This window comes from Centruroides vittatus, unplaced genomic scaffold (assembly GCF_030686945.1).
Source record: "Centruroides vittatus isolate TY-2023 unplaced genomic scaffold, ASM3068694v2 contig_2787, whole genome shotgun sequence".
NCBI lineage: Eukaryota > Metazoa > Arthropoda > Arachnida > Scorpiones > Buthidae > Centruroides > Centruroides vittatus.
Genome location: NW_027121767.1, coordinates 469,147 through 486,022, shown reverse-complemented (window position 1 = coordinate 486,022; position 16,876 = coordinate 469,147). Strand labels below are relative to the sequence as shown.

The 16,876-nt window shown below is 31.6% G+C and overlaps 1 protein-coding gene across 1 annotated transcript; it reads left to right on the top strand.

Moving 5' to 3' along the window:
- Window positions 1-2,114: 2,114 nt before the first annotated feature.
- LOC136972086 (probable peptidoglycan muropeptide transporter SLC46) lies at window positions 2,115-5,730 on the top strand. Its single transcript, XM_067266641.1, has 5 exons — window positions 2,115-3,320; window positions 3,417-3,656; window positions 3,742-3,825; window positions 3,899-4,055; window positions 5,537-5,730. The coding sequence occupies exons 1-5, from the start codon at window positions 2,384-2,386 to the stop codon at window positions 5,601-5,603; spliced, it is 1,485 nt and encodes a 494-aa protein (XP_067122742.1). The 5' UTR covers window positions 2,115-2,383; the 3' UTR covers window positions 5,604-5,730.
- Window positions 5,731-16,876: the final 11,146 nt, after the last annotated feature.

Below are 16,876 nucleotides of genomic sequence, written 5' to 3'. Positions count from 1 at the left end.
ATAGAAGTACAGTTCCTTTGACATTTATTTGATAGTATCGCACTACTTTACCTACACATAAACATATCGAATTCACGTCGTTATGAAATAAATACCTCATATTTTAACTTGCTGATAATATGCTACTGATATTGCTCTTATCTAATATATACAATAAACGGAAATTTTTATTATTTTTTTTTAATCGAACAGTAAAATTGATAAGTAAGAAAAAATCGGATTACAAAAACACCGTAAATAATGGAAAATTTTAAGAATAAACATTGAGTTAATTATAAAGATGGAAAATAAAATAATACGACGCTTCGTTAAATCAAACTTTAATGCATATATTTCTAGGTAAAGTACACAAAACTTCTAATAAATTAGAAATTCTGTATTTGTTTTACACCTAATACAAAAAATATTTTAAGTATATGCGTCTAATTTATTAATTGATATTTTTACAATAGGTGTACAATAAAATACACCGATTGAATTATACCAAGGATATTAGTCACGTGTTTCTTTGTTAATCAGACTTGGAAACAGATAGTAGTTGTCATTCGATGTAAAACAGAGTCATGCATTGAGATAAACGATTACAAGTAAGTTTAAACTATAAAGTATTAAAAATATTTAGAATTAATTATAGTTTTATGTATCTACAGTGAAGTATTGGTTAATATTTCCGATTTTCCAAATTTAATTTTACCTAAATTAATACAGATGTATAATATGTTTATCATCTTTTCCAGCAGGAAAAATTGTTTACTGTTGCTAGAAAATGTAAATTATCCGTTTTATACCGTAAAGCAATAATTTATTAAGTTGAGTTTTGAAGTATTGTACTTAATGATGTCACATTCTACACTGATTTTTTCTTAAATGAATATTCGCACTGCAGAGATAACAAAGGAAAAGTATGGCGATCGGTCAGAAAATGACCCCACTCCAGATTTTGACGTTTTTTCGGACTAAGGGGACCTTTTCTGGGAAAGGGGGAGGTATTTTTTCTGTATGTGTGGATATTAGTGTGTGTATGTGTGTTTGTGTGTGTTGGAGGGACACGATTTTGTTCACCCTATAGATCAACAGCTTCTGTGCTTTGTGTCGAAAATTTCTGAAATTTTGCAGGGAGGTTTGTTTATTAGAAGGATTCGCGCTGTTAAATTTTGATGATTAAAGGTCGACAGGGTGGTGAGATAATGGGGGTCGTGTGTATGTCCAGTAAGGTGGGACTTAATGACGATTTTACTCGTTATTAGCATATACAATGTATTATAAAATAAATTCCTATACTTGAAATTAAGCTTTTTGCCATTTTATAATAGTTATAAATATAAAAAGTTTGTAAATAAAATATTATAACATATGACGCCACCAAATTTTGCCGGGAAAGTAGATAAACTTGTTGCTGGATTTTTTGAAACTTTCCAATCTGTGAGAACTAAGAGGCCAGGCCCTCGGTGGTAAGCTAACTGTTATTCAGCTTTACGTATAGAAACTCGTACAATTGGAAATGTTACACGATTTTATAAATCTAGTACAATCTTCAAACGATGATTGTTAAATGAAGCTGAACCCAAGTTATTATTGTTACCATAGATATAATGTAATATTTTAACGTTTAAAAAAATACGTTTTTGAAATATTTCAGTAATAAAGTTAACATAAATGAAAAACAAACAACAGTAGACAATAATAATAATATTGTATATTTATAAATTCTGTATAATTAACATAATGCAGTATAATAGTATTTTCCTGCTAGAAATTTATCCACTTAAATACTTTCTTACAGTTTAAATTAAATTCGTTATCTTAATAAATACGGTTGTAATAAATCGAAGGGCTTATCACATCAGGGTTGACTGGAATGAATAAAACTAGATTTTCGTAAATTTTCGATTATTAATTCGGAAAAATTAAAATAAACTATTTTCGTAAAGAAAATAGTAGCCTTTAATAGCCCCAATCAAATTTTGGTAAGAATGCATTTCGGATACAAAGATCCCTTACATACATACAGTACAACACCAGCATACATGTATGCTGATGTACCGTATTTACCAAAATTTGATTGAGGATATTAAAGGCTACTATTTTTGTAAAAGCTAGTCTATTTATTCTAGTTAACCCTGGTGTAATAAGCCCTTCAATTTATTACAACCCTATTTGATTGGATAACAAAGTCAATTCAAATTAAAGTAGTGGGCTAGAAGCGTTATTTATTATCACTTTCTTACAGGTTTAAAAACTATAAGGTTGTGCTGCAAACTATCACTTACTTTTTTCAATTCTACTATTCAGTTGTGTATAGAAAAAAACAGCAATAAAATTTATCGTTATTCTGTTACTTGCTTTAATTATTTCACATTAAAACACATTATTATTGAGGAAGATGACTATTGTAGAAGAAATGGACGAACCTGTATTATCAGACACAAATTGGAAAGATGAAGAATCGACTCCACTTATAAAACCGCCAGTGCAGCAGTCTCAACAAAGAGATAAATTTACATGTTCACGCTTTCTTAAAAGCCTGACAGTCGAACCGTTTATGGCTCTCTTCATGTTCTCTTACGTCGTAGGACGTGTATGCTCGCAAAATATCTTTATGGATAAAACTTGTCTGAATATTTTCGGATTTCCAGCGAACATTTGTAGTAATATTGATAATTATACCAAAGAGAAACAAGAAATAGAAACCACTGCAGACAACTATAACCTTTACAACACATTAATACAAACTGTTCCAGCGGTATTCTTTTCTATGGTTATAGGACCTTGGAGTGACAAATATGGAAGGAAATTGCCTGTGATATTTGCATTAATTGGTTTAGGATTGGAAAACGTTGGTATTATATTAAATATAATTTATTTTGACGCCCCGTTATATTGGATGGTTCTCAGTGCCTTACCTTCAGGAATATTTGGTGGTTTCACAGTAACCTTGATGTGTATGTACAGTTTAATCTCCGAGCAAACCACCAAAAAACAAAGAACCATAAAATATGCACTCCTAGAATTAGCTTATGGTGTGGGTATACCACTTGGCACATTTATTGGTGGAATGGTTTATAAGAAGTATGGTTATATCTACGTGTATATAACAGGAATAGTTTCGCTAGTAATGGCTATAATGTGGTTAATTATAGTTGTTAAAGACAATAGAAACTTACGGAATACTTTGAACGGCAAAATCGTTTGTGATTTATTCTCTTTCCAAAACTTTAAAGAAAGTTATGGTGCAGTAACGAAGCCTCGCCCGAACAGAACTAGATTGGAAATTTGGTTATTGATAGGTTCAATGTGTGCTTTGATCTCCACTTATACAGGTTAGTAAAAATAATATAAACACTTTTAGTCATATTTCAACCATAAATATAAAAATTAATAAGTTTTATAATTGTATAACTTTTAATCGTTGGTAGCTATGAGCGGATTTGCATTTTACTTTGCCAAGGAAATGTACAAATGGGACGTAACTACTTACTCTAATGTTAGTTCTGCATTTCTTACTGCCGGAATGTTCTTCGTCGTTTTCGCTGTTCCCGTACTCGTAAAAGTTTTCAAAATGAAAGATTATTGCCTGGGTATAATTGGCAGCATCTCTATGTTTTCATCGGATATTGTTAAAGGATTTGCATACAAAACATGGCTGTATTATCTAGGTTCAGATATTCACTTTTATTTTTATGTTTATAATTAAAAAGTAGAAATGTATGCTGTATATATTGACTAAAACTTTTTGTATAGGTAATGGTCTTGGTATATTTGGCACTATGGGTATGTTGGCAGTGAGAGCCAGACTATCTAAAATTGTATCCGAAGAAGAATTAGGTATTTCATAAAGTTGATGAAATATATTGGGGATTTTAAAGTTTAGTAAGTAAAATATACGTACTTTTTTCAGGTAAAATCTTTGCATTTTTATCGTCTTGCGAATCTCTAGTTCCTGTTGCTGGTAATTTAATATTTACTCAAATCTTTAATGCTTCCATCCACGTGTTTCCCGGTATGGCGTACGTAATAGCAGGAGCTATCATCATACTTCCAATTATTGTTTTTCCGTAAGTAAAATTATTTTATTTACGTTGCAATTTCAGCAGTATATAAGTCATTATTATTTGTTCATATACTGCATACGAAATTGAATAACTATAGAGGTTTTAATTTTACCAACTGATATTAAACATATTTTAATTTATTAAAAAATTAATTACATATTTTTATTTTAAATAAGATCTAAATTACGTTTTTATGAAGGCTTTCGCCAAGCAAATGAGCATACCTACCTTGTACACGCAATTTTATTCAAAAACAGCACTTCATGTACAATACAGTACGTAACTTAATTACTTTAATCCAAACGCTGGAACAGACACACATGCTGTTTACATCTGTAGCTATGTTATATATAACCCATACCTTGGCTACCTTTTATTTCAATATTGTTCTCAATAAACGGAATCAGCATATATATCATTGTAAAATATACAAAACCTTTAACTTTTTTCAAATGAGGCTGTTGCGGAAGATGAATTTATACCCTGTAGAAAAGCGACAAAATTGTTCATTCAACAAAATTACTGTTCTGTTACCAGAAACGTTTCAAATTCTTAGAATAAATGGGTAGAACATTTTTCCTCATCCTCATTTAGTTCTAATTTAGTCGCTGGAGCATAGTTTAGCGCTGCTCTTTCCTCAATGTGTATATGTGTGTATTTTTTCTGAAAAATTTCGGAAGATAACAAATTGCATTTGTCTTATTCCGATTACATATGTGATTACAGATGTGAAAAGTGGTATTTTATCAAAGATATGGCTCTGTGTTTTCCATATTCATGCTCTAAGAACTGCATTCGCTGCACAATGCACTCGAAGGCTAAACGATTTGCGATTTTACATACCCTAAATTCGTTAGAAAACATATCTAATAATGTATTTTAAGGAAAAAGAATTGCCACATTTTGCCTCAGACTAGATTGTAAAACAAAGTTTTTTTTTCAAAAATTGAAACCGCATCTCAGGACAGTATCTGTACTAAACATTGTTGAGATTTATTCAATTATCCTTTGTACAGATAGCTCGGAGCATCTACTCTTTATGATTACCACGTTGATTACTATCGTTGTTAATTAGACGAATTACCACAATAAATATTAAGTTTTGATTAATATTTACATTCTCAGAAGTTCATATTTACTTCATTTACCAGCGTTGAATTCAGTTGATTGTGTTTCGTAAATAAAGGATGGCCAAAACTCAGTTAAGTATGATTTGGTTTGTATGTTTCAGTCATACTCGTGAATATATATTGTAAAATAAGATGATAAGAACGTACAAACATCACAAAAAATATGATTAAATCTTTCAATAAGAAAGCAATCAGGTTTTTGCAACGGTCGATTGACTTTTGGAGCACCCTGTATTGCACTATAAAGCGATTCATTTCATATAATTTTTACTATTGATATAATTATTGTATCAAACAAATTGAAATGAATCGTGAACAGAAACTTTGCTTGTTAATTTTAATTTCATTTATAAGGTGGATCGGCAGAAAGAAAAACCTCGATAACGAATTACTTGAGGATAAACCGGAACAAACTCTATAAAAGAAGACATGAAACAGGGAAAAAATATGTAATAAAATATTAAAAATGAGATAAAGTTAATAATAAATTTATGAATATTATTTGTTAATAAATGTTGCATATGTACGAAGTTATGCAGTACGTATTTTGTATAGCCTAATTTATTAATATTTAGTAATAAAATTAAAGTTATTTTATTAATCTTTTCGTTGAATAAACGAGAATATACTATGAAATAAATTATAAATATTTGTTTAAAATATGGTTTTCTTTATTATTTCCACGTGTTATAAGATTGTCGTGACTAATGTCAAGCGCTTATACGCGGTTGAAGATTAAATGTCATAAAATGATAGCATTATTATACTCCTTTCAATCGTAGTTTATCATACAAAAATTGAAAGTTTTTGCTTAAATACTTTGACCTTGTTACTTAATACTTTTTTATTGTTTTAAAAAATCAACAGAAATAACGAAATGTCAAATTAAACTTTATAGACGATTTAATTTCTCGTAATAAACTACTATTCACGCTCTATTCATAATTGGCTTATTTGTATTCATGTTATTATATATAACAAATATAATTGTTTATCGGTAATATTTTTAGTTAAATCTAAAGTTGAAAAACTGGCTATACGAAAATACAAGTTTCACTCAGAAATTCAGGAAGTATCTTCCTACTAGAGAAAATATCAGACCGTTTAATGCTAAATTCGAGAAAACGGGTAATGTACTATATACGATGAACAACGTTCCGAGAAACCCACCATACCGTATGAAACGGTTCAACGTATAGAAATTGCAACTTGTAGGAAGATAAAGGACTATGCCACCCACCAAGAAATGTGCCACGATCGCTTGAAGACTATGGAACAGCAGGATTTTATGATACTTCCATGCATTTTAATCCACTCAAATATTCGAACAACCACAGCGATTCTATTTTCTTGGATCAGACTTGCGTCAGGACGACAAGAGGATCAAAACACTTGTTAACATTCTAACACGTAATTTTGGTGTTATTTACGTGGTACTAATGTGAAGAAAACTCTAGAATGGCCAACCCTTTGGCAAACCTGCGACCAAGTACAAGTGTTCAGTGGTTTATCCACTTAGCCACTGGTGGGCAGTAATCGTCTTGTTCTGGACTTCACGGATAAAATTCACCCCTAAAACTAACAGAGCTACCCATAAAATCTAAAGCAAGTTTTCCCTAAATACTTTTTTCAAGTACAATTTAACATGTATAAATTTTAAATTATTACAATCATAGAATCGTTCATGTAGATATGGTCATCTATTTGTATATTTTTACCAAATTAACACCATGATAAAATTAACAAGATTTACCATTAATATACTGATTACCTGGAATTGGTAACAATGCAGGAGTTGCTGATGACGGAGGAACGTCTGCTTGTAATATTCTTTTATCTGAAGGCTCGTGCTTGATCATTCCTGGTTCTGGAAAATATTCTAATTCTTCCTGTCGTGCTTCAGGTTTTGGCAATTCTGTTGGTTCCTCTCCTGGCAATTCTGACGATTGTTCATATGCAGAGTTTTTTTGTCAACGTCCTAGATTCAATCATTTCTTGCTCTGGCCCTTGTCCAGGAATTTCTGCAGACACTCCACATCCAACTACTTCTAGTACGGGCCGATGTGTGTGTAATTCCGGAATTGGTCCATAGCCTGGCATTTCTAGAAATTGCCTATATCTACGAAGCTCCACCGGTAGCCCACATTCATGGTTATCTAGTGCTGGATCATATCCAGGAAATTCTACGGACAGTTCATTTTGACGGACTTCTATAACTGGTGCATATAACTGTGTTGGAGGCCCATATTCTGGGACATTCATACTTGGATCATATCCATACCACTGTCCTGAAGGCCCATATTCTGGGACATTTATGCTTGAACCATATCTATACCATTGTACTAGCGGCCTATATTCTGTTACATGCATTATTGGAGGACCATATGCATAAAATTGGTCTGGCGGTCCATATTCTATTACATCCGTTCTTGGACCATATCCATACCACTGTGTAGAAGACCCATATTCTGTAACATTTATTCTTGGATCATATCCAGGCGACTCTGCTAGTGGCACATTTTCCCTCACTGGCCAATAACTGGCCAATAACTGGCCAATACTCGGGAAATTCTGTTCCTGGTCCATATTGGTTCAGTTACGCTACATACTGAAATATTAACCATACAATATATTAATAAGATATTATACCCAATTCATAATAAAATTACAATAATGTGTAATAACAGTTTGTTTTTATTTGTATAATCATTGTAAAACTAAATACATCTGTTTAACTTATTTATAGTATATTTCGTAAAACGTACAACACATTAAAAACTAGCAGGTAAGTTGCATTATTGAGAAACAAATTTTAATAATCAATATTAAAATATTTTGTGTTCTATATAATTTGTTAAAATATTAATACTAGAAATTCTTTCTATATGTATTAAAATAATGTGCAATACATAGTTTGAAGACATTTAAGTTTATACTCAAATCCCTAATATATCAAACGTTAGAATTTGTAAATTATCGTTTATTGATTCTATTTTTCATTCCTAAAATAGGGGAAGGTAAATAACAAATGACAAGTTCAACATATAACAAATATTAAACAATTAAATTATGCACAACTAAACAATTAAATTAAAACACATATATTCGTTTTTCTCAAATTCTTAATTTATAAGTTAAAAAGAGTCATTTTAGATAAATTATCAATGTAAACCAAATTAAATATTTCACCTAGAATACTACTTTTTATCTGGGATAACATGACACCAGAAACAAAAATATGGCTCGATACACACTCAACGAGTACTTTTGCAGTAAAGATATCTTCCATTATTAGAATTATACGAGCGATGGCCCTTATTACAATTCGAAATTTATTCAAACATAGCTGCATAATCAAGCTTTTAACAGAGTAACTCAAATCATAATTTAGGTACTGTTTGATTTTTCCTCCCAAATGTTTTATTATAAACAGTTTTTTGATACTTTAACATGTAAACGAGTCATAGTTCAATAACTGGTACGATTTAACTTGCATTATTTCATTTAAATAAGTTCTTAGTTGTAAGGTGATTGGTACCGAAATATAAAGGAATATCTGAATTCATTCAATATTTTATGAAAAGAGATAACCCTGTTTTTCTAAGAAAATTTTTCAATCTTTAATAATGAATTGTAAACACTACAACGAAGATCTTCAGGAGGTAAATCTATTGTTTTAGCCCAAAATATTAAAATATTTGGTGTAATATTAATTTCCCAATTCAAGCCTTAAAATCGGTCCAGGGATCGATCGTTCTAATTTATATAGGCGTTTAAAATATCTTAACTGTATTTGTTCAAGTTATACCAGGAGACCAAGACCCTAAACAGTGATTAAACACGTTAATTTTGATTTTAAAAAGGCGTCAAATAATATGAATAAATTTTTTATTAAATTCAGTTTTATTTTTTATGTAATTTCAACAATTTACTTGATTGAGTATTAAATTTTCCTGGAGAAAAAAATAAAAACCTAAATATCTTGGCCTAAATGAGAAACAAATTCCGTTTAATATTGAATATATTATTGCAATCTTCGAGATCAAAAAGCCAGAAACTGAGAATTGAATGTTAAGGGGATTGGAGAAATTCAGTCTGCTCGATACGTCTACTTCTTTAAAATATTTGTAGGAAAACTGAAAGGCAGTTAAATTTATATGATGTTATGTTAACAATTATGTCTGAATGCTTTTAAAGAAATTACCGGCTTTCAAATTATATTTAAATAAACAGAAATCTCAAAATATCGTTACATATTTCTCTATGTATTTGACTTCTATTGCTATCTGAATATTATTTGCTCTATTTTAAGTAAAACATACATCATAAAATTTTCTGATAAACTTACCTCAAAGTTATTTCTATAAGGAAAATAACTTCCATCAAACGATTGTTGATCACCTAGAAATAATCATTTCATAATTATTATTGTAAACAGAATTACAAATACTAATTTATTCTAATGTATTAAAAAAATTTAAAATAACAAATTTTCAATTCGTTTTACAAAATCTATAGAATAAAAATTGTAGAAGCGTGTGCTGTCGCTTATACGTCTTAGATGGAAAGCAATATTCATATATGTAGGATTACATTGAGAAATAAAATCATAAAATTAATTTATACACTTAAACCTGTTTTTGTGCGATTTTTTATTTGTGCGATTTGTTTTGTGTGATTTTTTGTGTGCGGTATATGAATTTCAATCAAAATTGGCATACTGCACAAAAATAATTGCACAAAACACATTGCACGTATAAAAATTCGCACAAAAAAAGACCGCACAAAAACAGGTTTGAGTGTATTTGCACAAATCTATTCTATGCTCAAAATGTTGTATACAGAAAATTAAAGCAGATTTAAATATCATTAATGAAAGTCAGAAATATTGATTTATTCTTCTTTTTGTATATACTGTAGCCTATACGTATAGTTTCTTATTCGTTATAATTAAAAAGTTTATCTTGAAGACAATTGAAACTAAATTTCTACGCTAATTTTTGAGAATTAATTGTAAATACCCGCAAGTTGTTCTTCCTTTTTAATTGAAAGAAATCAAGAAGAAATGTAGTTGCAATTCATATCATAATGTGCTATATAATATTTTCATTGATTATTTTAAACCTTTCGTTAAAAAATTACGATTAATACGATTTTTTAATATACATCATTCACATACCGATAAATAATTCTTTAATTATATATATATATATATATATATAAAACTAATTGATTGAACTTACTTAAAAAATTCATTTTTTAATAAAGATATCCCTTTCGAATAATAAATCACTTCGAAAATTCTAAAATACTTTTTGACAATGGTCAAAATTATGTTATTAACATTTATTGTTAATGCGACAATAAAAAAGTTCATAGTTATGCTCAGAATAGCGCGTGCGTTGAGCATTACGCTTGAGCTAAAGAGCACATTCATAATTTTCATGCCCTTCAACTTCATATTGTCTTTTTAAAAATTTACTGATTGACTGTTTCATTCAACATTTAAGGTTATTCTTTGTGTACCTCTAGCTGTACGTGTTACACATCTATTTACATAATTTTAACATCGTCTTAAATCAGTGGCGTTCTGTCCTTGGAAGCGGCGGAAGTCCCGCTTTCCTTGTATTTTCTAAAATATAAATACATATTGCGCGATTATTTTCATATTTTAACGTACTTTGAATTATTCTTTAATATAAATGTTTTGCTGTAAAAACTTTTGATATCAATTTGTTAACCACAATGATGTGAGATTAATCTATCAAAAGTGTTTTGGATTACAGAGACTAAATTCGTTATAATATGTACTTTGAATTAATTAAAATTAATATTTTATTATAACCGCATTATGTATCTTATTACAAATTCATGTGAAAAAAACGTGTGAAAAAAACGATAAGATTGCTATTGTATATTCGAACAATATCAGTGGCAGAATGGAAGGGCTGTTTTGTCGAATACGGGACAGCTTCCACGGCGAAAATATCTGAATCGTGTAAAGCAGCCAGATTATACGCATTTGCGAATGCGCTTTACAGAGCATCAACCTCACGCAGTTTAGCTGGTGAATGCTACACACCAAAATATCGTATAACGCTTCCAATGATTCGACCCAGGACCGGTTCTGAGCTGTTAGTCGCCTGCCTGCTAGATATTTGGCCGCCCTCGCCACATTATGTGAATCGCGAGTAGATTTGTAACTTAACTAATGGCGTAGCCAGGGTTCTGTTATAGGGTCCTAGTAGAAACCAGCCTGACATAAAATTGAATTATTTCAAATTATTGTTCATTAAAATGGAATTTCCATAGGAATCGACAATAACTTAATTAACACACATATAATTTCGAAACTTCCTTTAATCATACGTTCTCGTAACATTAATATCAAACTATAGCAATGCCTTAAGTTAATCAAATATGAATTTATATCATCTTTACATATATATTTAAGATTTATTTAAAATATAAAATGCACCTCAGGGTCATAATCTCTCTTATAAGGTTAGGGGCCATCCATAAATTACGTAAGAGCGATTTTGGCCATTCTAGATCCCCACTCACCCTTGTGTAAGAAACCGTAATATTTTCTTTGATCCCCTCCCCTTCCCTATCCTACGTAATATTTAGGCATGATTTTATAGAATTTTAAGAACTTTATTTTTTAATTATTAACATTCTTCTTTGATTAATTAACTGCACTTAATTACTAATTATGTATCGACACACACCAACCTTTATAATGCAGCCTTTTAATTCAAATTTCAAACGTTTTCGTTCTTTTTGAAAGGCCTTTGTCAGAAATAAAAATCAAAATGACTCTTACTTTCAAGAATCATTTTGATATACAGTAGTGAACCGAAAATCGGAATCAATTGGGGACTGGGGTTGTTCAGCTTAGGGATTTGTTCCGATTACGGATTATGTACGAAAAAATATATTAACCTGTCCGATGTTCAAATTTTTCTCCGTTGCGTGTCGCTTCGTGTTGAATTTTCGTCGATTTTAAGCCTATCGAAAATTTTTATAATAATAATCGAGGCTATCGTATCGTTAAAAATTATTTCTGCATTTTGTACAAACAAAATAAATATATTGAAGAATATAAAAACATGAAAATTATACTTTAGAAGTAAATCTAGTATCCGAAATGTTCGATCCAGCACGGCACAGTCCGACTGAAAATCGTGCCGATTAACGGCGATTCCGATTACCGGGGTTCCGATTTACGAGTCTTTACTGTACTTATAAGACTTAATATTTATGTTTTGTTGGGGAGATCAAAAAATGAACTTTCACGATTTGTGCATGAAACACTAAACATCATTTACAATAGCCATTCCAAATTGTTACTGAATATCGACAAAATAAAACTAACAAGAGAAAAATTAAAATTATTTAGCCAAATAATAATAGCAAAAGGTGCTCCTTTGACAAACTGTGGGGGTTCGTAGATGGAACGGCACGTCCTATTTGTCGACCAAAAATACATCAAAGGGTGGTATTCAGTGGCCATAAACGTATACATTGTTTGAAATTTCAATCAGTGGTTACACTCGATGGTATGATTGCTAATTTATTTGAACCAATAGAAGGAAAAGTCATGACAGTGGAATGTTGAGAGAATCTAATTTGTTAGAGCATTTGGCTGCGATTCCTTGTTCTGAGAACGGGACCCAATTTGTTTTATATGGAGATTCTGGTTATTCTTTGCGTCAACACCTCATTACACCATACCGAGGTGCTAGCTTAACATTTGAGCAAGAAGTATTTAATTCCACGATGAGTTCAGTAAGAGAGTGTGTGGAATGGGTATTTGGGAAAATAATTCAGATAATTGCTTTTCTAGATTTTATCTTCAGCCTGTTGGTAAACTGCATATTGTTGGTGCACTACTTACAAACTGTCACACATGCTTATACGGTAGTGCAACATCAGATTATTTTAATTGTTTACCCTCCCCAAATTGGACAAATACTTAGAATGTAATCAATAAATAAATAAAGAATTTTTTCAATGTTATAAAACTTTTTCTTCAATTTTTATTCAAAGTTTTCAAAAGTATTTCTAATAACGCTTCTCTTTCTTTCCTCTCTAAATCAAATTTTTCGAAAAATATCTTGATCATTCTGAAAAGAAAACTATGATAAGCTATTTTACAAACACAGCTATAAAAATGTTATCGACACTTCACATCACTTGCTAAAAAATTGATTAATTAAATAATTTATGGATTAAAATCGTCTGTTTCTTTACAATGTTATTCGTAAATGCTTAAATAATCGTTATTTTAATAAAATAGGTCATAATTTCAACCCCAAACACAAAACGAAGAAGTTTAACCGATCGTATACTCGCCTTTCTAGACGAAGCGAACGCCATTATCGACCGTCTAGAATTGCCAGATCGCGGCGCTCGGACGTCCGCCGTTCACGTTTTGCGCTGATACGTGGGCCTCAACCTCTCTATTTTATACTTCTAAAAATAGGGTAAGTTCTACAGCCTGTTACAAAAGTATAAGGACACCATAAATTTTGTTTTTTAAAAATTTATTTTGAAATTGTTACTGGAAATATTAATTATTTTTTATCATTATTTTAATTATTTTATCAGGTTTTTTACATTTCATAAAGCAGCATAAATTTTTTTCACAAATATTAATTTTATATATATTCAACATATATTATGTTTAACATCCAGGAATGAGAGAAGTTTTGAAGCTTATATAATAAATATAAAAACATGTCAACAAGGCATGCTGCTGTTGAAATACCAATAGATGTATCTCATGCAACTGTTTGGAAAACTTTAAAAAACTATGACAATGTAAATTATTTAAAAATGAAGTTGAAACCACTTTTAACTGCCAAACACATATCAATGCAATATAAATAAATTGTCAAACAGCAAAAATAAATTGTTGTTTTTGTTGTTTGACTTGCTCAAAGGTGGACTTATCAGGCGCCAACCCCCTATCAACGGACTTATCACCCCTTAGTCACTCGGGTAAAACCATCCAGTGTCAAATTGAACGGTCTTTGCCCGATCGTGGCCGATTCAAGGAAGTTTAAACCGATATCTGCCGATGCCCCTCCTCCGCCCGCTTCTCACGATGCTTTGCTTTCGGAGTGGATTGGAGACGAATGACAGATGAAGCTGGGATATGTGCTCCTTATTGCAGTCCGGGCTTCTATATGGTAGAGACCTTCTACGGCGTTTTATATGACAATCTGCCTTTCTATGGCGGTTCATTGTTTTTCGTCATCCGCCTCAAGACTGCTATCTCTGCCCCTTTTATACTGGGTTTTCTACAATCAGCTGTTCGAAATTTTATCATGACAGGATGCACTGATGAATCGAACTACCAGATGTTCGACAAAAACTTGCGATAACATCTTGTCAAAGAAAGTTTTATTTCCCTTTTCTCACAAAATTGATAAAAATGTGTAGTTTTTAACATCAATTTAAAACTTTGATTTGACTTTGACTTAATTTTCGTTGTTATTAAATAAAATTATTCTGTCTCCAGACTCTCACGTTATTAGCGAGGTTGAGGCTGAAGTTTTCAACGTGAAAACGCGTACGTCAGACGTTCAGTGCCGCCTTCCTGTAACCGTAGAAGTTTGACCATAGCGGGAACGTGAGCATGATTCCACTGACGTTCCAAACGCTATTGTCAAACTTCTACGGTTACAGGAAGGCGGCGCTGAACGTCTGACGTACGCGTTTTCACGTTGAAAACTTCGTCCTCAACCTCGCTGATGTCTACAATGCTGGTAGGGTCAACAGATTCTGGTATAATTTTTCTCAAATATTTATCGTAATTTAAATAAAACATTTGTAAAATTTTAAAATATCTGTAAGACGTCTTTCTGTTTTAATAGAAACACAATTCAAACAGGGCGATATTTAGCAATAATTTGGTCATGTGATAAACAACGCACCCTGGCTTGTCTTTTTCGTTGGCTCAGTTTCTATCTATCCGACATTATTCATGATACTTGCTACGAACAGCCAATGAACTTTTTAGTTATCCATATACTTATGTTTACAAAGAGTCCGTTGCCCTGGCAAACAGGCTTTAATACAACTGGATAAGCAAACCAATGACATTACTCGTTTCATTTGACACGAGCAATGTCATTGGTATTGCTCTAGCTACGCCAATGAACAGCGGCGCAGTTAGAGTTCTCCGGGCCCTGTGCGAAACCAGATTTGTGGGCCCCGTAAAAAATTTTTGGCAGGGGTGTCCTTTTTTCGTAATGGTAATTAGGAACGTCCAAACAAAAATCAAGTAATTTTTTCTGTAAATTTCAGGCTTTTGGATTTATTTATTCCGTTTTGTGCGAGGTAAAACAAATAATATTAGGATACATTTAAATTTTAAAAACTTACTTTACGAGCTTTCTGACTAGCAAAATCAGAAATAACAGTATCAAAATCGATGGAATCAGTAACTTCACGTTCGATGGATAAAATGGCAAGGTTCGTCAATCTCAGGTTGCTCATTGTCGACCTCAGGTAGTTTTTACTTAGCTTCAGCTTGAAAAAACTTTTCTCACAAGTTGCAGCACTAACTCCCATCGTTAAAAAGATTCGGGGACCGATTTCTATATTCGGTACCGAATCGATCAATTTGTATCGATGAATGAAATTCAGAAGCTCCATTGATCCATCTTGACGAATCAGGTTAAGATCCGAAGATACAGCAACGAAGATATTTTGGGCGTTAGCTATTTTTTTGTATTTTTACGTAAACGGACTTAAATATTTTTGTGTACTGGTGTATATAGTGTATAATTTGATTAGAGTTGAGTTGCTGGTTTCTCTGTAATAGGGGGCCCATCAGCTCGAGCAGCCAAATGCCAAATTTTGCTTTGTTCTGATTGCCGTAAAAAACTTTTCACGTCTTTTTTTCCTGTCATTTTTGCGCCCCTATGTGCCTATCGTCTTCCAGGGGCCCGGTGCGGACCGCACCTACCACATCCCCGTAGCTGTGCAACTGTGTCAATGGCACTCTTACTAGTTGCGTTAAAGCGATTTTTCCAGGCAACGCGCCCAAAACGATCTAAGCAATGGCGACAATGAACAATTATGACGTTGAATGTAGCTTTGTTTGTTTTAACCGTCAATTCTTTTAATTGAGATATTTAGCAAATACCAATTTCCTTTTATAAATGATTCACACAATTGGATACTATAATTTTTCGGGAATAATAATAAGCCATTCACATTTCACTTACGATAGATTAAATCTTCTTTCAAATGTTATAAATTTATTTCAAATGCCTTTTTAATAACTTGTTTACTCGTTGCTTTATCATCTCATACAAGGATTACTACGTAAATAGTCTCCACTCACTATAAATCAGTAAAGCTTATGTAAAACACTGACGGCCATAGTTTCAAAGCATCTTCCAATGTTTTCCTTAAGATTGCATTTTTAGTATCATACAACATCCATTGTAATTTCAAACATCTATGTCATTTCCAATATTGGAAAATTATTTCTGACATGTTTTAAAATTTGATGGCTAATGGATTTATTGATCAAATAAATCGATAAAACCCAAGACTAGTGTAAGGTATTATCTAACATCACAGCTGGAAATACAAGATTTCGACGACGTCGTTCTATGTAGTTAGCAGTTCTATCTTAACAGTCATTAATTAATTCAGTATGTAATAATATAT

What these genes read in the sequence shown, in the direction of transcription:
- LOC136972086 (XM_067266641.1), top strand. Translation starts at nt 2,384, where the DNA reads ATGACTATTGTAGAAGAAATGGACGAACCTGTATTATCAGACACAAAT. An exon ending in AACATGGCTGTATTATCTAG is followed by an intron (nt 3,657 to 3,741) that starts GTTCAGATATTC and finishes CTTTTTGTATAG; the next exon opens with GTAATGGTCTTGGTATATTT. An exon ending in CTTCCAATTATTGTTTTTCC is followed by an intron (nt 4,056 to 5,536) that starts GTAAGTAAAATT and finishes TTCATTTATAAG; the next exon opens with GTGGATCGGCAGAAAGAAAA.